We start from the raw sequence: 23,308 nt of genomic DNA, 5'->3' as shown, positions 1-23,308 counted from the left end.
AAACTTATGTTTTGTCACAGTCCAAATATTCTATGGCGTAGATAGACTACGATTAAGCCGAAGACTGGAAATATCTACATATATTCCTTGTAACCACCAACATAAACTGATCTGGTCTTGTAAGAAGAAAATTGATGTATCTATAGGGTTTTATTCTGGAAAGAACTTCTACGCTAGAATAATGTCAGCCGAAAAGTTGCAATCCTTTTGTATACCTTTGACCGTACTTTATTAAATTATTGATGTACCCAGATAGGAATTTGCAATGTCACAAAGGCTTCTTCTTTTCTATCCTTTTTTTAATTCAAGGAAGTAGTATTAACTGTTTGTTCATTGATTTTTTCTAATGAAAAAAAAAAATTGAATAAGAACATTAAGCTAAGTTCATGTTAGATTAAGTTAAATTAGTTTAAAAAGATACTCATTATTATCCGTAAAATGTGTTTGAGAAGTAAACAGGTATAGAGTAGGTATTTGGGTTATTTTTATTCCTTTGAGCAGTCGAGAGTTACTCAGAGTAAAAATGGTAACATTGCCAGAATATTAAAGTACCAGAGGCATCAAAATTCAAATTTGTTTCTTCCCTGGCCTATGATAGGTCTATTCATACCTGGAAATTGCGGTTTCTTAAGGGTTTCTCTATTGTTTGTTTCAAAATTACGGAGTTTCTAGGACAGTACCATATTTTCGTCAGTGTTCTCACACTGAACCATAAAAAAAATAAAATAAAATAAAAACTAAGTAAATTTAGTAATACTTTTCATCCATAAAAATTTGGAATATTAACAATATTAACACTTGACTCCCAAAGACTGGAAACCACGCCTTCTTAAGCTATTTCGTGTTATATGTTTCAGCTTATTTTGTCTACTGATATTTCATCCTTCTTTTAAATTTGTTTCTTTTTACTAAATTTTGCGGTAGCTACTACCAAAAACTGCAAAGATGGATATAAAGGCATTTTTCATTAAAAGTATAATATTGATTTTTTATAATTGATATATATATATATATATATATATATATATATATATATATATATATATATATATATATATATATATATATATATATATATATATATATATATATATATATATATATACATACATATATATATATATATATATATATATATATATATATATATATATATATACATATATATATATATATATATATATATACATATATATATATATATATATATATATATATATATATATATATATATATATATATATATATATATATATATATATATATATATATATATATATATATATATATATATATATATATATATATATATATATATATATATATATATATATATATATATATATATATATATATATAGTTGCCCATGTTTCCACTGAACCAGTTAAAATAGTCAGAATTCATTTTCGTTGTTCATGGTACTTCAACGTTGTTGTTTTGACATATTATTCATATAGATCAAAGTATAGTTAGCTGAACGCCTGTATGATTCCTTAGATGCTGCTTTCTCTTGTAGATCGAAGTGAAGATATGCCTGTATTTGTATTTTTATAGCTGTAAGCATCTTCTTTTTATTACGACTGATTGCCTCCTTATAACTGGCATGCTGCTAGTTTCTACTAAAAATGATTGCATTCCAGACAAATATTTAGCATTATACCAACCAATAATGGTTGAACAACCAGTTGCGACAGAAATCGAAATAAAACTCGCTGGTTTTGATTTTAGTGTTCCAGTCATGTGGTGGAAAACCACATGAACATTCCTGGATATTTTTGGCGTTGATTTATATTTTTGAACATGGAGAATGGGTTTAAGTCTGTTTTAATCCGAGGTTAGTCCAACCAGTTTCCGCAAAGGGAACGTATTCGATGGTTGAAATGCGTTTTGTCAGTATCTGGTATCAATGCTTTGACGTGTTTTTTGTCTTAAGGTCCCACACATTTTTTTTTCTGGACATCAAAGTAACTATTTATTGCATATTCAGTTGTAGACTTGAATAAGCAATAATTAATTCAATGGATTAAAAATAAGGTGTTTTTCACGTATTATTATGTCAGAATTAGAAATTAAAAATTTCTCATTCTCCGGACGACTATATGAGAATATTATTTTTCGATTTTGCATTATCATATTCTCGTTAGCTACAGATTATGCTGTTTTTGTGACTGTTTTAAGGTATGAGAGCTAATTACTTTGTCAAATCGATACTGTTATAAATGAATTTAGGTTACCTTTAAAGGAGACGTTAAAATAAGGAACTTTCTTGAAATCGTTTAGGGTCAAACTAAATTTAAACTTTCTTATTAGCTTTTTATGCTGGTAATATGTTTGTGGTCCAGGAACTCATGTTATATATGAGACAAATATACATGACAAATAAAAATGTGAATATATCACGGAACTTTGCCTTTTTGTTTTATTAAGATGGTCAGTGTTTAAGTGTTTCCTTTGATTATTAGGCGATTTAGAATGCCTCCCCATTTTTGTAATTTTTTTATGACCATATTAAGAGTCAACCAGGTGTCTTGACGAAATAGATTAAAAAAGTCAATTTAATCAATTATGGAGTCTGAATGTTTCAGGAAAGGGCAAGATAAAGCGATAACCAAATTTGAATATCCTGTCACTTGTATAAAAATACAAGGAATGGTGACAACATCAAGAGAGAACTGAAATTCATATTTGTAGGTCAATGAAGCAAAATAATAATAAAATAAATATTTAGATTTGGGTGCTAAATGGTTGTAAAGTTTCCTTGAGTCTATCCAGTTAAGAGAAGCAACCAAATATAAGATGTATGTAATAACAAATTATTTAATGACAAATCAAAAATTTGGCCATGGATTATTTTTTCTTTTTTGTCTTGAAAGTCCTTGGTCATGTTTATGCTTTCATTCTTACGTCGTCCTTAGTCATATAGGAAGACTACTCACCTTTTGCTAATGCAGCATATTTCAACCAATAGTGATTATTTCCTCTGCGGTTTTCATAAGTAATTTTCATTGTTGAAATATTTTGCATGCTCTTATTCTTGTTTTACCTATTGTTGCTGCTATGCAGTTGAAGCATGCTGATTTTTGCTATATTTTAATTTTACTGCATGTGTAAATCTTCAGGAATGTGCTATAGAAATGAAATAGGTGATTTTTTTCATGTTTGATGCATATACTTTTACCGAATAAAGCGTTCTTATTTTTTTGGAGAAATACAAATGCCTTAGAAAAGGCCTAATTTTTTTTCGTTGTAGATCAAAAACGCTTTAAAGAAGGTTATTTTATTTTAAAAGGTTATTTTATTGTTTTTGTGGAATTGCTTTATTCTTATAAATAAACTTTGATGTATCCTTAGAACAATGATATGTGATAAGCTGTAGAATATTTTTGTGAAAAAAAAATAAAGAAACAAAATGCAACCATGAAAATTGTACCAGAAATTTTAATTGCTTCAAAATACTTTAAAACCTTGTTAATGCGGACTAAAGCAAATATTTCCTCTTCAGGCCTCAATCCTTTTATATATAGGTTAGCTTTTCAAATTTGCATGAAAGTGGTTCTTTTTATTTAAGAATAAACTACACAATGCGCATCGAGTGAAGTGCCCAAAAAACTTTAGCGAATAGAATTCAGTAACCGAACCTTGTATTCAAGTGCACATTGTGATTATCATGCAATTTTTACTTGCTGAGACAGTTATATTGAGCCTGTATTTCATTAAAGAAAAAGTTTCATCCTTTTTATTACATTTGACAGGATATTTTATCTATTATATTGAGGTTATATTTATATACTTCATTAAAAAGTTTTCAGCGTATTTGGTGAATGTACGGAAAAGTATAAAACTCTCTTGTATATTAGAAATTGTACCAAATACTCAACCAAAATATCTGATTTATATTTTGTTATACATTTTGCTTATATTTTAGATATTTGCAGAATAGCCTAGTTAAAACAAATTTGATTTTTACACATTTTTTTGAAAGGCATATACATAATCTTGTCTTGTATTATAGTTGATCGTCGTTCTCCTTCTTTTTTGGATCAGTTTTTTAAAGAATCATCTCTCCGGCCAGATACACTTGGCAATAATGAAAACCTCATAACCCCTGCTACTCCCCCAGTCACAACTCAAATTGAAGATTCACAAAGATCGTCAGCACCGTTTAATTATCTGAGGCCCTATAATTCTGAAATTATTCACAAGGTTAGTATTTAACTTTTTAAATTTGGAGGTATACGATCGTGGTAAACAATTACTAAGTGACCTGCAGTTGTAAATACAATGCAGTGGTCCTTCAATAGATTTATATGTCGAATTGTATTTGTGTTCTGTTTTGCATATAATCCTTCTATTTTTATACTTACAGTAATTTTCCTTTGGTCACTTTTGGTCCTTTTGGTTACTTGGGTCACTTCTGGTCGCTGGAACTTCTAATTTCTATTCGGATGAGCCCTCTTCGTCCTTCTTGGACCATCATTTCGATAAAATTACTTTTGTAAAAACAAAACAACAAATAAACACGGATCTGTGATCTATTTTCTGGTTGAAAAAATTGCTAAATTCAACAGTTTTTAGATGAAAGTTTTTATCTAAAAGACAGTTTTTAGGTAACCTCTACACTATGGTTTTTCTAGTTCGCTGACTTTAAAGGTGTGTGATTTTAGTTGGGATAGCTTGGGAGTTGTTTTCCCCTTTATCAAAAATCAGGCAGATTTTCTTACTCTTGTAGGCTTTAATGGTTATCACTAAACTTAATAAATTTTATATCTTTGGAATCAGCTTAAAATCCAATTTGTTTAATGTATTAATTGTTATTAAAATTTCCTTTTTTTAAAAGTTTTGCTTACTATTGGCCCGAGTCATTCCTTACTTACAGTTCGTTTCGGTGAACTAATGATTAAGCTAATCATAAAACCAAAAGAAATTAAAATTAATTATCCTTCTATAATCTAACAGAAGTGACCATAAACACCAGTAGGGCCACGACCACCTAAGCCTTTTAAAGACCACAGCGTCATTTGCGCTTTACTGGAAATGATTTGCATTTCAGACAGAGGGTTTTTTACTTGTCAAACAACAATAACAACACAACAACAACAAAAATCCTATCACAAGTTTAAGCAAGGTTTACAAATAACTGTGGTGCTTCTCCCCTTCAATGTTGAATCCTCGAAATGGCTTGAGTATCATTTGTGTTTTATTGAAAACAATATGTGTTTGAACATGGTAGTTTTTATTTGTCAGAATATTGAAAGACAAAGAAATAACTAAAATACCCACAATAATCAAGGTGACTTGATAGAATCAGCTAAAGCAGACTGATTGTTTAATATATATTTATGTTACCTGAAAGTCTGGCCATTTTTCTTTGATTTTTCAAAGTAATAATAAAAAAAGAGATTTTTTAAAATATATTTTGTTTTCAGTAAGGTGTAAATAACGCTATAGTCTGTGGAAGGCCTATGGGCTGTAGTCCTATTCCTGTTTGTAGTCATTTCTGTTTGTTCTAAGTTTAACTTGACTAATCACTCATTGAACTTTTGCACCTTCTTCATGACGAAGTTTGAGGTCCCCTTAACCCCACAGGACCCCCTGAAAGTTTCAACTCGATCTTCCAAGCTGTTCTTGAAACATTGCGGATATGCTTTTTTATCAACCTGGGTAAATATCGTGTTTCGATTTTGATTACTGCTTCACTATAAATATATTCTAGTCCCAAAAAGGCTTAAAGTGCCAAAACTTTCAGACAGATTTGACACAAAATATATTTAGCCCATCTCTGTCGCTTCCCCATTTAAAAATTTGAGATTTAAATGCCCTCCCCCCCCCATCCCCCAACAAAAAAAAAATAAACTTTCAAGTTTATCTTCGAAGTCGTTAACAAGAAAGTGCAGATACGCTATAATAGCATGGCAATGGCAACATACAGTATCTTTTGCTTTACCTCAGTAGTTAACCGTGAATGGATTCAAAATCTTTTAGCAACTTACAGTACAATAATGTCTAGGTTAACTGGAGTCAGAACCCCCTTTCCTTCTCCTAAGGTATAAACAAGTTTTAACCTCATCTCCTAGTTATTCCTGTGATATTTCAGGCATTGTATTTTGATACCATGGTTGCACATAGTCTCTTTTTTTATTATCCTCTTGCCTCTCACCCAAGTTATAGTACAATTCTTACTTGTCCACCCCTTATCACTCACAAAAAAGCTCTTAGTAGCAAGAGGTGGGTCATTGGAATCAACGTCAGTAAGGTGGCAAGTTCCCCTTTTATCTTTTCTTTCCTGTTATATGGTTAACTCTCCTCTTTTAAATGGGAATTATTCCTAAATCTATAGACGACGTTATTAAAATCATATATGGTAGATATGAGAAAAATACGGTATCGTTTTTAGTATGCCCACCCAGGACATTGGTGGCGATATGTCCCGGTTGATTCCCTCCCTAAAAACGTACCAAACATCCCTAAATAATACACACAGTCGATAATATGCAATTGATCCCGATCTTCACTATTTCAAAAATTTAACCCCCCCCCCATAAAAAAAGCTAGTGAAACTTCTCTGGAATAGAACTTGAAATGAGCTCCTGTCAACTAACATAAAAGACGTCTCATGGCACCATTGTAAAACATGTACCTAGGATAAAGCCGCGATAAAGGACAATATTTAGGATGCATATCGTAAAGGCCTAATTTTTCTCTTCTCTCTTTAAGAAATAATCTTTAAAATTAACTGTTTTAGTTTTAATCGTTGTCTGTGGCAATGCTCTTTTTCTGTTTCTGCCTGGACTCGACCGGATGAAGGAAGGGATTCACAAATATGTATGGTCTGTATTTAAAGTAAATACGCTCATTAGCCTGTGCAGTGAATTAATGATCACAAGAACATTGTTTTCGTAAACAAAAGTTCAATTACAGTGCATCACTATACCAAGACGTCTTTAAGGCATCACTCCCTGTGTGTTCGCCCCATTATCTTCCCTCTGTTCCTGTTTTGGTGCCATGTAAACAGCTATGATCTAAACATAATATCAAGGTTGGACTACTGTTGAAAATTCTCTTGGAAGTTTTAAATGGAAATCTAAAGTGATGGTAAATCATAACAGTGCACACTTGTTTTACGCAAATTTATTCTTGTAAACACTAGGATGGTGTTTCATTCAATTATGCTTCAAAGCTAAATAACGTTTTTAAGAGATTCTTTAGAATTAAAAAAAGAATTCCTTATTGTTCTACTTGTTATTTACGCTTTCAGAGTTGTAGTTTTACTTTTGAAGTTGGACCATCTTTTACAGGAATCTGGTTCAGATGGACGAAGTACAATGTTATCAGTTTCTTCTACGGGTAGTCTTCTCCGGAACCGGACGCATTTGTTTCAAGTATGAAGAAACATTCTTTTCTTCCTTTTTTCTCTTTTATTCCAGCTTGATCTACTCTTCTCTGAATATTTCTTGTTTTATTGCGAACCGCTTTAAAAGATTCTAAACTCGGAGATTCTATAATCGAGCATTCTTTGAGAATCTAGCAGTTTTAATCGAAATTTGTCCCAATTAAAGGTAGGAATGAGGCCTTAATTAGTTATTAAGAATGTGTAAAAGAGAGGTGGACAGCAAATTTTGAGGGTATTTTAAGTTTGACAATTTGGAAGGGTGTGACGGTTTATTATGGGAGGAAGAGTTAGAGACTGTAGTAAAAGGGTTGGAAAACAATAAGGCCTTGGGTGCTAATACCGTAGTGAGTATGGTAATTATAGAGTCATTAGCTTGATTTCTGTATGAACCAATTATTTAGCATATTTATACTTATTAGACAAAGAGATGCTTTTGATAAAACTTTACGAGACGAACTACGTGGTCTTAGGAAGGGTAGAGAATGATTCGACTAAATTTTTACTCTTGGATTAAAATTTAAAAAGTATCCAAACTATCAGATCCTTTCAATTCAAACCCACAGTGAGTTGTTTTTATTAACTATGAACAGTCACTAGATTCAGCTGATGGAAAGCTTAAGTGAATGTAATATCTTTGTATAGTGTAACAGATAGATCATTAAAATGATTAGATCTAGGTACAAGAATAATTATCCTGTGGCTTAGGTAGGAAAGAAGGATAGTATTTGATCCGGCTTTGGATCAGGAGTTAAGTAGGGATGTGTTCTACCTTTTTTATACGTGTTATTTAAAAGATCCCAAGCCAAACTGGCTAGCCATGACAAATGCAAAAATGAAAAAAAATATCAAGATGAAGAAACAAATGGGACTATGGTCATTACAAGGAAAAGACAAGCTAAACCACGCCGATATTTTGCCTGCATAAAACAAGGCGTCTTCAACGCTAAATGTAGACGAAGAACAGAGATAAAATATAAAATAATCTATTAAATCTAAAATTAGATAAAATCTAAGACTAAAAAAAAAACAATGTCTATATATACAATTAATACTACTGCGATTGAGCACCATAGAAGTATTTTTACGCGCAATTGTGAGTGATTTCAGTGGGAATAAAGAAGTGACTGGATTAAAAAAATACTTATTAAGATATTAACCAATACCTAATAGCATTTCTCAGTAAAAAGTAGTAAAATATTTTAAATGTTTAATTGCATTATTCTGCCTGGGAGAATTGCTATTGGGCGTTTCATTTTTAATGTAAATGGTATGAATGACATCCATGCTACTGTTTCTAAATAAATTTCTCTTCGTGTGTTTCGATTGGCTACTATTATTCTATATTAATCTAACCTCTCTTAAAAAAAAAAAAAAAAAAAAAAAGGAATTTCTGTCTTGTTGATTTTCTAAGTTGCTGTTGTAAGTTTGCTGTATGTTACCTGCTAGTTTTGGTAAATATTTTAAACTAGCTACGTTTTGCCATAAATTTTTGGGATTTTAAAAATCTTATCCTGAAGAAATTCTTGGAATGTTTGAGGCTCATTCCTAATTGTCATCTGTGGTTTAGTTACTTGATTTTACCAATTTTTGCCAATCCCTTCCTTATTAAGGTTGTAACAGAACATCGTTTCTAGGTTCGGACGTTTCCTTCTCCAATGAAATGTGGCCACTGTACGTCCTTGATGGTGGGACTTTGTCGTCAAGGAGTTGTTTGTGAAGGCTGTAATTTCTACTGTCATATTCAATGTCGGGAAAAAGCTCCTTCTTCCTGCCCTTTTCCCCTAGAGCATGGTAATTTGTTTTCTTTGAATGTAAAACCTCATGACGGTGATACTGAAGTAGTTCAACCAGGGAAAAAAATACAATCATTTCCTTTCTCGTTTTTATCTTCAACATGAAATTTTATGGTTAAAGAGAGGTAAAAAAAAAATGTTCAATTTCTTAGCTTTTAGCTTTTAGTTGATGTTCTTTTGTTATGCATTTTTGGAGGAGAGGGGGGCTGTAAATAAATCATTGAATAGTTCTTTGTGGCATCTTAGGGGATTGAGTTTGGTAGTGATGTTGACTTTTTTGTTGTTGTAAAGTTTGTGTAAAGATTAGGATGTGCGATCCGTATTAGATGTCTTATAGTTTAATTAGTTCTTTGTTTTTTTAGTGTATTTTTGCTACACCCTTGGACAAGTTTTTCACTTCTCGGGGTAATATCTCTCTCTCTCTTTTTAAGGTATTTTCTTCTAAGCAGTATAAAGGAAATCTTGTATCGCAGTTTGTGACTTTTCTGAGCATTTAGTAGATTTGTGTTTAGAAAATATTATATATGCTATTTATTTTTTTCAAGTGCTACACCCTCTAAGGAACTAGCTGCTTTTTTCGACGAAGGCTCTGACACAAAGCATATGCTATACCATATTTTCTTTTTCTTAATTATCTACTGAAAATTGTAACCTGTGTGATGAACTTTCCATCCCTAATTTTCCTTAAATATCAGGTCTTATGTTCAGATATTGAATAGAGCATAATTCGTTGAGTACTTCCCCAAGCATCAGCGTTTCCTCGTCTTCAATGTTTTTACCTAGAGTTCAAATAAATCCCAATGATAAAAATAAATGTCAAGTATGATAGTGCCAATTCCCCGATGCATTTTAATATAATTTATATCGGCACAAAAGCAGCCTTTATTGCAAACATTTAGGACAGAAACCACATAATTCTTCCTTGCCGAATTTCACATATAACCTTCAAGATTAAACACTTCCCGTTTAAACTCTTGTTTTTCATAATTTTCTTTCTATCGCAAAAGATAAAAACGGTTTGCAAAATAGTTGAATTAAACGGAAGTTGGATATGTTTATATTTACCTAACCTTTTTATGTAACGAAAAAGTATTTTACTGCTGTTGGTTGCTATTATAGTTCTAGAGGTGGTTTTATTTACCAGTTTTTGGGTAATAAGCTAAAAATATCTTCTAAGCGATATTCTAATCACGAATTTAGGTGTGATAAAACACGTGATAAAATTCGTTAAAATTCAATAGAATGAAGCTGCTAAATGAAAATGAAAGATGTACAATAAAATATAGAATTAAAATGGGACGTCTGTAAATAAGTACAAAAGTTGTTGCTTCTGAAATCAGTGTTTTATTTATCATACCAGGGTCCTATGTAAAATTATGTCATCGTTCACACTGCTTGTTCTATAAAAAAAAAGATTATTTTCTCTAGTTATGAAGAAAATTAGGGACCAGCTGCTGTCCCTTAGTCGACAGTTTCAACCTTTACAGAGTTTATTATTATTGTCGTCATTATTACACAAACGTTGCGTGTGCAGTTATGATTTATAATTCCAGACAAAACAGTTCTAAGAAAACACAAAATAGTTTTTATTTTTTCTGCATTCTTTAACTTGTTTAGCCTATTACAATTAAGTAAAGATTAATAAAGGTTTGTTGAGTAAAAAGTCACTGTATCTGTACCCAAGTTCAATTTTCTCAAACTTAAAACAAAAGCCTCCCTTTCAGACTCTTGATTTATGCTTGGCTCTAGCAATACTGCACCAGATAGAGAATTCCCTGAACTATAGTTAAAATAAATTTTTATATTTTTCATTGTATATTGAATTTCTTTTTCATGGTAGAAAAAATGTTTTGGAAATGTGTGACGTTGCTTATTATTATGAAAATTTATCGTATTCAAGAGATATGTAAAACAATTTAAAATGATCAATGTTAAGTTAGGTGCAACCTTGAAACAGCAGTTGTCACAAATATTTGTTATCATAAATTTTTGTTTTGTTTTTGTAGGAAAGCGTCCTTTGGGTATTGACCCGACTCGGGGTATTGGCACTGCTTATGAAGGTTATGTGAGAGTTCCTAAGCCAGGTGGAGTGAAGAAAGGATGGCAGAGACAATTTGTTGTTGTTTGTGATTTCAAATTATTTCTCTATGAATTGATTGGAACTAGTGCAAATGTTAGTGTTTCACAAGTGCTTGATATGAGAGACGAATGTTTTGAAGTGGCTTCAGTTAGGGATTCTGATGTTATACATGCTCATAGGAAGGATATCCCTTGTATATTTAGGGTAAGTTGGTATCTGTTCTTCCCAATTTTCACTTAGCAATATTTAGTATTAAGAAGATTCGATGCTTTAAACATTGTTTTGTGAGCCTCGGCCTCGGCTGACTGTCTCAAAGTCAAAAGGTCTATTAGCGAGTTCTCCCTGTGGAATATTATCATTAAAAACTATTGAGAATTTGTGATTTGGAAATTTGATTGAAAATTTTGTCGGCAAAGTTTTAGATTAAAGTGGGTTGAACCACAGAAAATTTGAAGAGCCGTCTAATTGATCAAATGGCATTTCTTTTGAAATGATTTTGGGTATTTTCTTGGCAGGTATACTAGAACGTTTTTATGGACAGCCCTTTCCTAAAGTTTAAAAAGAATATTCTCCTCTGTTTGATTGAAAAAACAATATTTACCCGTTCTAATGATACAAGTTTCTCTAAAACTAAATATATCTATCTCCAGCACAAAACAAGAGAAGTTACAAGGTTTTTCTAAAATTTCAGAGAAAGTAGATGTCGGCTTTTATTTTTCTGTCATTTATTCGAATTGCTTATTCAATCTCTACAAGATATGGCAAGACCGCCCAATCAATTCTAAATAGTTTGGCCACACAAACTAAAAAGGTTTATAATCGACGAGATAGGCGGACAATTCTTTATTGTATCGAATCCCCTTAATAATTATTTACTTCAACCTTCTGTACAAAATGTAAATGCAGTTGGAGATGTTTAAATAAGAAAAATGAAAGCACTAGCAAAGGAAAAGTGAGTTAACCTCATTGACTTTTACGAATATTAAACGTTAGAGTATGCCTTGATCAAGGCAATAACTCTAGGTGATCTTCACACCATGTAAGATATCCTTTTAATTGGCGTTCTTTAATCTGAATTAACTTTAATTTTGATATTTTTTGCCAACCTGCTTAGAATCTGATTAATTACTAAGCATAACACTATTCAATTAGATTTCTGCAATTGAGTGCTTTTGACTGTTCCTACCTGTTTTAACAAAAATCATCAAATGTTATCCATATGTTTGCGTAATGAATTTGTATTTTTTTTTTTCATTCAATAATTTGGACTTTTAATTTACTTTTGCTATCATTTAGTTTTATTCGTTTCTGTTTAATTGATAGGTGATAGTATGTTTGGATACAAGGCGGGGGATTACTTTCATCTCCCGCAATTTTAGTATTTCCTAGATTCTCTTCGCAATATCTTCGATATGTTTCTTGTAAGTTAACCGTTTTTGTGCGTGTCTTGTTTTTGAACTGAACAAACAACCAAGCTATTTAAGTGATATATATATATATATGTATATATATATATATATATATATATATATATATATATACATATATATATATATATATATATATATATATATATATATATATATATATATATATATATATATATATATATATATATATATATATATATATATATATATATATGTATATATATATATATATATATATATATATATATATATATATATATATATATATATATATATATATATATATATATATATATATATATATATATATATATATATAGTAATGGGAGCCCGGTGGCTTCGCCGCCAGGTCCGGGCACTCGGCACGCCTCAGGCTTCTACATATGGATTCCCACTGTCGCTTGTTATCTAAACGTAGGCAATTTGAGCCTTTTTTATGTCATGGTGTCCAAATGGACCTTAAATCATAAGTATTGCCTCTTTAAAATTCCGTGTTTTTTTGTTGGACTTTCAACTTTTGTTTCGGCTTGTCTTTTGTCATTATGAAAGACATATCGCAGAAACTATGTTTCTTTTAATTTTTCAGGTGGTGGGACAAAACCTTCTTTTGCCTCGGCTATTCTTTTGTCATTATGAAAGACATATTGCCGAACCTTTGTTTCTTTTAATTGTTCAAGTGGTGGGACTAAAACTTCTTTTATCCAACAAACGGCATCGAGCCGCCGGGTCCCAGCAGGTGACAGGCTTCTATATATGAATTCCCACTGTCGCTTGTCTACTAAACGCGGGCAATTTCAACCTTTTCGTGATGTCATGACATCCAAATGGACGTTAAATTAGAAGTAGTACCTTTGTAAAATTATGTTGTTTTTTTATTGGACCTTTAAATTTTGTTTTGGCTTGTCTTTTGCCATTACGAAAGAAATATTGCTGAAACTTTGCTTCTTTTAATTGTTCAGGTGGTGGAGCAAAACCTTCTTCTTTAGCCTCGGCTTGTCTTTTGTCATTATGAAAGACATATTGCCGAACCTTTGTTTCTTTTAATTTTTCAAGTGGTGGGACTAAAACTTCTTTTGTCCAAAAAAACAGCGGCCGAGCCGTCGGGTCCCGGCACGTGGCAGGCTTCTATACGGATTCCCGCTGTCGCTTGTCTTTTAATTGTTCAGGTGGTGGAACAAAACCTTCTTCTTTTGCCCTGGCTTGTCTTTTGTCATTATGAGAGACATATTGCCGAACCTTTGTCTCTTTTAATTGTTCAGGTGGTGGGATAAAAATTCCTTCCAGCAGACATTACAATATATAAATAATTTATATGTTGGAAACCCAACAAACTTATTTATGTTATGCGTGACATCATACAAGAAAATGCTTATGTGGTGTCATAAGAAATGCTAGCATGATGTACTAACATAGTACATGACGTCATTTGTAAAAAAATGTAGGACTTAACGAATTTTCTCATACTTCTAACCTATCTAGATTTTATTTATTTTTTTTTTATGTGAGAATATCCCAAGATACTAATTTTCCAGAAAAAGATGTGGAGCCGTTTTCGAGAAATAGAATACATACACAATTATTGCTCACTTATAAAGATAGTATGTATATATATATATATATATATATATATATATATATATATATATATATATATATATATATATATATATATATATATATATATATATATGTATGTATGTATGTATGTATGTATGTATATATGTATATATGTATATATGTATACTAGCTGTTGGGGGCGCTTCGCCACAATCCCCCCCCCCAAGCCCCCGCGCGCGTAAGTCGTTACGCGCCATATTAGTTACGCGCCTTTGTAGTTGTGTCCCTGTGTCCCACCTGTGAATATAGATAGATATATATATATATATATGTTTTTAACTACGTAAAACTTGCGAATATACAACATTCTTCGCTGTCCCATTGTCTGTGCATATAAATAGATTGTCAGGTTTACCGACTTTTGAACATGCAACATATAATTGTCCATGGGAAAAACAATCCGTATTCAGATCTATACCTCATTATTCTAATGATTGCCCTTGAGCTTTTTGATGGTGATTGCTAATCGAACATTCCCTGTGTCCCCGTCGTCATTTATATTTCCCCCTATGCCCCCCGGCGTCCCCGTTGTAGTTGTGTCCCTGTGTCCCGGTCGTCATTTATATTCCTTGTGTCCCGGTGTCCCAGTCTGTAATTTCTCTTTGTGTGTCACGGTCGTCATTTGTGTCCCGGTCTATAATTTTGTCAGTCGACAAACAACTTCACGAAGGCATAATCCTCAATCCTTATAATGACGTCAGTCGATTAACATGACGTCAGTTGGCAGTCGTCAAACATGACGTCAGTACATAGACAAACAACTTATTTTTATACATATAAATATATACATATAAATAATATATATATATATATATATATATATATATATATATATATATATATATATATATATAGGCTATATATATATATATATATATATATATATATATATATATATATATATATATATATATCTATATATATAAAAATAAGTTGTCTGTCTGTCTGTGGATCAGGTGACGTCATGTTTCTGTGTTGACTGACGTCATGAAAATAGTTGTCGTCATTTTTGCTTTGACGGTGACGTCATTAGACCGAGACAGAGGGAATATAAGTGACGACCGGGAACCTCAAAGAGAAATTACAGACTGGGACACCCGGACACAAATCACGACCGGGACACAGGGAATATAAATGACGACCGGGACACAGGGACACATCATTAGAATAATGAGGTATAGATCTGAATACGGATTGTTTTTCCCATGGACAATTATATGTTGCATGTTCAAGAGTCAGTAAACCTGACAATCTATTTATATGCACAGACAATGGGACAGCGAAGAATGTTGTATATTCGCATGTTTTACGTAGTTAAAAACATATATTTATATCTATCTCTATTCACAGGTGGGACACAGGGACACAACTACAATGGCGCGTAACTAATATGGCGCGTAACGACTTACGCGCGTGGGGGGGCTTGGGGGGGCGCGAAGCGCCCCACCAACTAGGTGTTGGGGTTGCGCAAAGCGCCACCCCAACAGCTAGTATATATATATATATATATTTATATATATATATATATATATACATATATATACATATATATACATATATATATATATATATATATATATATATATATATATATATATATATATATATATATATATATATATATATATATATATATATATATATATATATATATACATATATATACATATATATACATATATATATATATATATATATATATATATATATATATATATATATATATATATATATATATATATATGTATATATATATATATATATCTATATATATATAAATAAGTTGTTTGTCTGTCTGTCGACTGACGTCATGTTTGTGTGTCAACTGACGTCATGTTTGTCGACTGACGTCATTATAAGGATTGAGCTGTATGTCGTCATGAAGTTGTTTGTCGTCTGACGTCATGTTTGTCGACTAACGAAACTACAGACCGGGACACCGGGACACAAATGACGTTTTATGTCTGTTATAACGTAATAGAGGCAACAATCTTGACAGGGCCTTTTGAGGGTGAGGCTTTTCTTATTCCACGCATTCTCATGATTCCAATGGATCTGCTTTTCAACCTAAAAGATTGCAATTCCCAATTTGATTAGCATATTTAGTTTTCAGTCCAGAACCACTAAAGCTATTATGTAAATATCAAAAATATTTATGTTGTCTGAGCAATAATTTTTAGTTTTTATTTCAAAATAGAAAATTACCTGACAATTTTAGAATTATATCTCTCTATATATATAAAAATAAGTTGTCTGTCTATGGATCAGGTGACGTCATGTTTCTGTGCCGACTGGCGTCATGAAGTTAGTTGTCGTCATTTTTGCTATGACGGTGACGTCATTAAAGATATTTAAGACATATGTGTTCACGTAGAAATCTATTAATGTTTAAGTTTAAAATGACTGATGAACTTACAATGACAAAAGCCGATGAAGATGCTCAAAGAGTCTATGCCAAAAAACTTGCTGCTGATAGAGAAAGTCAGAAAAGAAAGCGTGCCGAGGAATCAAAAGAACAGCAAGGAAACAGGCTTGAGGCTAAAGAACGCAAAACCGCGCAGTTAGATGAAGATCCACCTGGACAGCGAGAGTCAAAACATATCAAAACTGAAAATGATAGCGATGATGATTGGGTTTGGGATTTTGACTCGGATAAGGTCATCAATGCCTACCAGATTTTAGTTAAAAAAACAAAGGTTCGGCGATATGTATTTCATAGTGAAGCTGAAAAATAAAGAAGAAAAAGAAAACTGAAAAAAGAAAAAATGTAAAAAACTAAAAAATACTAAAAAGAAAAAACACTCAAAGAGAAATTACAGACCGGGACACAAATGACGACCGGGACAGAGGGAATATAAATAAAGACCGGGACAGTCAAGGAGAAATTACAGACTGGGATACCGGGACACAAATGACGACCGGGACACAGGCAATATAAATGACGACCAGGACACAGGTATTTAAGAATATCGTTCTAAGACAAATTTTTAATTGTAAGAAGACCGTTGAAAGAGAAATTTCTAATTGTAAAATGACTGAAGAACCTACAATGGCAACACCCGAGGAAGCTGCTCAAAACGAATGTATTCACGCCGAAGTAGCTGAGTTGGTAAAGCGTTATGTTTCAGGTTCTAGGTCCGAGAGGCTCCAGGTTTGAACCTTGGCTTTAGCATTAATACAAAAGAAGAAAAAAACTAAAAAAGGTAAAAACTACAAAAAAACTAAAAAGAAAATATATATATATATTTATATATATAATCTTTTCCACAAAAATAATAATTTAGTGCTTCTGCTTAAAAACAGCAATCGAATTGATGCCTCCTGATACGCAACTATCAACAAAGTGGCAATCGTTGTGGTCGGTGATCAGTTCTTACCTCGAGATAATATTCTTTATAGGCGAAACAATCAGTTGACAAGAATTGCTTAAACTCATCGATGCTACGATGCCCTACAATATCCTGACGAATATAAATGACGCCCGGGACACTCAAATAGAAATCACAGACTGGGACACCGGGACACAAATGACGACGGGGACACAGGGAATATAAATGACGACCCGGACACAGGGACACAACTACAACGGGGACGCCGGGGGGCACAGGGGGATATATAAATGACGACGGCAACAAAGGAAATGGTCGATTAGCAATCACCATCAACAAAGCTCAAGGGCAATCAATAGAATCATGAGGTATAGATCTGAATATGGATTGTTTTACCATGGACCATTATGCGTTGCATGTTCAAGAGTCGGTAAACCTGACAATCTATTTATATGCACAGACGATGTGACAGCAAAGAATGTTGTATATTCGCAAGTTTTACGTAGTTAAAAACATATATATATATATATATATATATATATATATATATATATATATATATATATATATATATATATATATATATATATATATACTAGCTGTTGGGGTGGCGCTTCGCGCCACCCCAACACCTAGTTGGTGGGGGCGCTTCGCGCCCCCCCCCCAAGCCCCCCCGCGCGAGTAAGTCGTTAAGCGCCATATTAGTTACGCGCCATTGTAGTTGTGTCCCTATGTCCCACCTGTGAATATAGATAGATATATTATATATATGTTTTTAACTACGTAAAACTTGCGAATATACAACATTCTTTGCTGTCCCATTGTCTGTGCATATAAATAGATTGTCAGGTTTACCGACTCTTGAACATGCAACATATAATGGTCCATGGGAAAACAATCCGTATTCAGATCTATACCTCATGATTCTAATGATTACCCTTGAGCTTTGTTGATGGTGATTGCTAATCGAACATTCCCTGTCCCGGTGTCCCGGTCGTCATTTATATCCCCCTGTGCCCCCCGGCGTCCCCGTTGTAGTTGTGTCCCTGTGTCCCGGTCGTCATTTATATTTTTTACTTATGTCCTGGTCATTATGGCTTATGTATGGTCATTTATATTCCCTGTGTCCCGGTCGTCATTTGTATCCCGGTGTCCCGGTCTGTATATACATTCGTTTTTTAGTTTTGTTTTTCTCCTTTATTTTTTTCCTTTTTTATTTTTTTTCTTTTTTAGTTTATTTAGATTTTTAGATTTTTTAGTTTTTTTATTAGTTTTTAGTTTTTTTTTTCTTTTTAGTTTTTTTGTAGTTTTTACCTTCTTTTTAGTTTTTTTAGTTTTTTTTTTTTTACTTATGTCCTGGTCGTCATTTATACTCCCTGTGTCCCGGTGCTTTGTTGATTGCTAATCGAACATTCCTTTTGTCCCGGTCGCTTTCTCTTTGAGTGTCGTCATACCTGGTTGGTGGGGGCGCTTCGCGCCCCCCCAAGCCCCCCCGCGCGCGTAAGTCGTTACGCGCCATATTAGTTACGCGCCATTGTAGTTTTGTCCCTATGTCCCACCTGTGAATATAGATAGATATATTATATATATGTTTTTAACTACGTAAAACTTGCGAATATACAACATTCTTTGCTGTCCCATTGTCTGTGCATATAAATAGATTGTCAGGTTTACCGACTCTTGAACATGCAACATATAATGGTCCATGGGAAAACAATCCGTATTCAGATCTATACCTCATGATTCTAATGATTGCCCTTGAGCTTTGTTGATGGTGATTGCTAATCGACCATTCCCTGTCCCGGTGTCCCGGTCGTCATTTATATCCCCCTGTGCCCCCCGGCGTCCCCGTTGTAGTTGTGTCCCTGTGTCCCGGTCGTCATTTATATTTTTTACTTATGTCCTGATCATTATGGCTTATGTATGGTCATTTGTATTCCCTGTGTCCCGGTCGTCATTTGTATCCCGGTGTCCCGGTCTGTATATACATTCGTTTTTTAGTTTTGTTTTTCTCCTTTATTTTTTTCCTTTTTTCTTTTTTTTCTTTTTTAGTTTATTTAGATTTTTAGATTTTTTAGTTTTTTATTAGTTTTTAGGTTGTTTTTTTCTTTTTAGTTTTTTTGTAGTTTTTACCTTCTTTTTAGTTTTTTTAGTTTTTTTTTTACTTATGTCCTGATCGTCATTTATACTCCGTGTCCCGGTGCTTTGTTGATTGCTAATCGAACATTCCTTTTGTCCCGGTCGCTTTCTCTTTGAGTGTCGTCATTTATTTTTTTCTTTTTTAGTTCTTACCTTTTTTACTTTTTTTTAGTTTTTTAGATGAAAATTTTTTTTACTTTTTTTCTTTTTTTTCTTTTTAGTTTTTTATTGGTTTTTACCTTTTTTTTAGCTTTTTTAGTTTTTTTCGTTTTTTCTTTTTACTTTTTTTTAGTTTTTATCTTTTTTATTTTTTTTTATTTTTATTCTTAATTTTATTAGTTTTCTTTTTCTCTTCTATTTTTCAGTTTTTTCCTTTTTTTAGTTTTTTTTTTAGTTTTTAGTTTTTTTTAGTTTTTTACCTTTTTTTAGTTTTTTAGTTTTTTTAGTTTTTTTAGCCTTTTATTTTTTTTTTATTAGTTTTTAGTTTTTTTGTAGTTTTTGCCTTTTTTTTAGTTTTTTCAGTTTTTTTTTAGTTTTTAGTTTTTTACCTTTTTTAGCCTAAAATTTTATTAGTTTTCTTTTTCTCTTCTATTTTTCAGTTTTTTCCTTTTTTTTAGTTTTTTTTTTTAGTTTTTAGTTTTTTTTAGTTTTTTACCTTTTTTTAGTTTTTTTTTAGTTTTTTTTAGTTTTTTAGCCTTTTTATTTTTTTTATTAGTTTTTAGTTTTTTTGTAGTTTTTGCCTTTTTTTAGTTTTTTCCATGACGTCACCTGATCCATCCACAGATCCACACACAGACAACTTATTTTTATATATATAGATATATATATATACTAGCTGTTGGGGTGGCGCTTCGCGCCACCCCAACACCTAGTTGGTGGGGGCGCTTCGTGCCCCCCCCCCCCCCAAGCCCCCCCGCGCGCGTAAGTCGTTACGCGCCATAATAGTTACGCGCCATTGTAGTTGTGTCCCTATGTCCCACCTGTGAATATAGATAGATATATATATATATGGTTTTAACTACGTAAAACTTGCGAATATACAACATTCTTTGCTGTCCCATTGTCTTTGCATATAAATAGATTGTCAGGTTTACCGACTCTTGAACATGCAACATATAATGGTCCATGGGAAAACAATCTGTATTCAGATCTATACCTCATGATTCTAATGATTGCCCTTGAGCTTTGTTGATGGTGATTGCTAATCGACCATTCCCTGTCCCGGTGTCCCGGTCGTCATTTACATCCCCCTGTTTCCTCCGGTGTCCCCGTTGTAGTTGTGTCCCTGTGTCCCGGTCGTCATTTATATTCCCTGTGTCCCGGTCGTCATTTGTATCCCGGTGTCCCGGTCTGTATATACATTCGTTTTTTAGTTTTGTTTTTCTCCTTTATTTTTTTCCTTTTTTTTCTTTTTAGCTTATTTAGATTTTTAGATTTTTTAGTTTTTTTATTAGTTTTTAGTTTTTTTTTCTTTTTAGTTTTTTTGTCCCGGTCGTCATTTATATCCCCCTGTTTCCCCCGGTGTCCCCGTTGTAGTTGTGTCCCTGTGTCCCGGTCGTCATTTATATTCCCTGTGTCCCGGTCGTCATTTGTATCCCGGTGTACCGGTCTGTATATACATTCGTTTTTTAGTTTTGTTTTTCTCCTTTATTTTTTTCCTTTTTTTTTCTTTTTTAGTTTATTTAGATTTTTAGATTTTTTAGTTTTTTTATTAGTTTTTAGTTTTTTTTTCTTTTTAGTTTTTTTGTAGTTTTTACCTTCTTTTTAGTTTTGTTAATTTTTTTTTTACTTATGTCCTGGTCGTCATTTATACTCCCTATGTCCCGGTGCTTTGTTGATTGCTAATCGAACATTCCTTTTGTCCTGGTCGCTTTCTCTTTGAGTGTCGTCATTTATTTTTTTCTTTTTTAGTTCTTTTAGTTTTTACCTTTTTTAGTTTTTTTAGTTTTTTAGATGAAAATTTTTTTTAGTTTTTTCCTTTTTTTCTTTTTAGTTTTTATTGGTTTTTACCTTTATGTTAGCTTATTTTTCAGTTTTTTCCTTTTTTTTTATTTTTTTTTTATTTTTTATTTTTTTTAGTTTTTTACCTTTTTTTAGTTTTTTTAGTTTTTTTAGTTTTTTTTAGTTTTTTAGCTTTTTTACTTTTTTTATTAGTTTTTAGTTTTTTTGTAGTTTTTGCCTTTTTTTAGTTTTTTCAGTTTTTTTTTTTAGTTTTTTATTGGTTTTTACCTTTATTTTAGCTTATTTTTCAGTTTTTTCCTTTTTCTTAGTTTTTTTTAGTTTTTAGTTTTTTTAGTTTTTTACCTTTTTTTAGTTTTTTTTAGTTTTTTTAGTTTTTTAGCTTTTTTATTTTTTTTATTAGTTTTTAGTTTTTTTTGTAGTTTTTGCCTTTTTTTTTTAGTTTTTTTAGTTTTTTAGCTTTTTTATTAGTTTTTAGTTTTTTTTGTAGTTTTTGCCTTTTTTTAGTTTGACAACTTATTTTTATATATATAGATAGTTTTTTTTTTTACTTATGTCCTGGTCGTCATTTATACTCCCTGTGTCCCGGTGCTTTGTTGATTGCTAATCGAACATTCCTTTTGTCCTGGTCGCTTTCTCTTTGAGTGTCGTCATTTATTAGTTTTTTCCTTTTTTTCTTTTTAGTTTTTTATTGGTTTTTACCTTTATTTTAGCTTATTTTTCAGTTTTTTCCTTTTTTTTAGTTTTTTTTTATTTTTTAGTTTTTTTAGTTTTTTACCTTTTTTTAGTTTTTTTAGTTTTTTTAGTTTTTTAGCTTTTTTACTTTTTTTATTAGTTTTTAGTTTTTTTTTGTAGTTTTTGCCTTTTTTTAGTTTTTTCAGTTTTTTTTTTAGTTTTTTATTGGTTTCTACCTTTATAGTTTTTTTAGTTTTTTAGCTTTTTTATTTTTTTTATTAGTTTTTAGTTTTTTTTGTAGTTTTTGCCTTTTTTTAGTTTTTTCAGTTTTGACGTCACCTGATCCAGTTTTTTCAGGTGACGTCACCTGACCCATCCACACATCCACAGACAGACAACTTATTTTTATATATATAGATATATATATATATATATATATATATATATATATATATATATATATATATATATATATATATATATATATATACTAGCTGTTGGGGTGGCGCTTCGCGCCACCCCAACACCTAGTTGGTGGGGCACTTCGTGCCCCCCCAAGCCCCCCCCGCGCGCGTAAGTCGTTACGCGCCATATTAGTTACGCGCCATTGTAGTTGTGTCCCTGTGTCCCACCTGTGAATAGAGATAGATATAAATATATGTTTTTAACTACGTAAAACATGCGAATATACAACATTCTTCGCTGTCCCATTGTCTGTGCATATAAATAGATTGTCAGGTTTACTGACTCTTGAACATGCAACATATAATTGTCCATGGAAAAACAATCCGTATTCAGATCTATACCTCATTATTCTAATGATGTGTCCCTGTGTCCCGGTCGTCATTTATATTCCCTGTGTCCCGGTCGTCATTTGTGTCCCGGTGTCCCAGTTT

The 23,308-nt window shown here is 32.0% G+C and overlaps 1 protein-coding gene across 1 annotated transcript in view; it reads left to right on the top strand.

Annotated features, from left to right (window-relative positions):
- Positions 1 to 23,308, top strand: part of LOC136030161 (serine/threonine-protein kinase Genghis Khan-like) — a gene marked incomplete in the record, with an annotated part of 195,824 nt that overhangs the window by 108,847 nt on the left and 63,669 nt on the right. The window contains 4 exon segments of the mRNA XM_065708888.1: positions 4,013 to 4,203; positions 7,296 to 7,379; positions 9,025 to 9,181; positions 11,190 to 11,467. Coding sequence (XP_065564960.1) covers positions 4,013 to 4,203; positions 7,296 to 7,379; positions 9,025 to 9,181; positions 11,190 to 11,467 — 710 coding nt within the window.

This window comes from Artemia franciscana, chromosome 8 (genome assembly GCF_032884065.1).
Source record: "Artemia franciscana chromosome 8, ASM3288406v1, whole genome shotgun sequence".
Taxonomy (NCBI): Eukaryota; Metazoa; Arthropoda; class Branchiopoda; order Anostraca; family Artemiidae; genus Artemia; species Artemia franciscana.
This window is presented reverse-complemented; position numbering and strand designations above follow the sequence as displayed.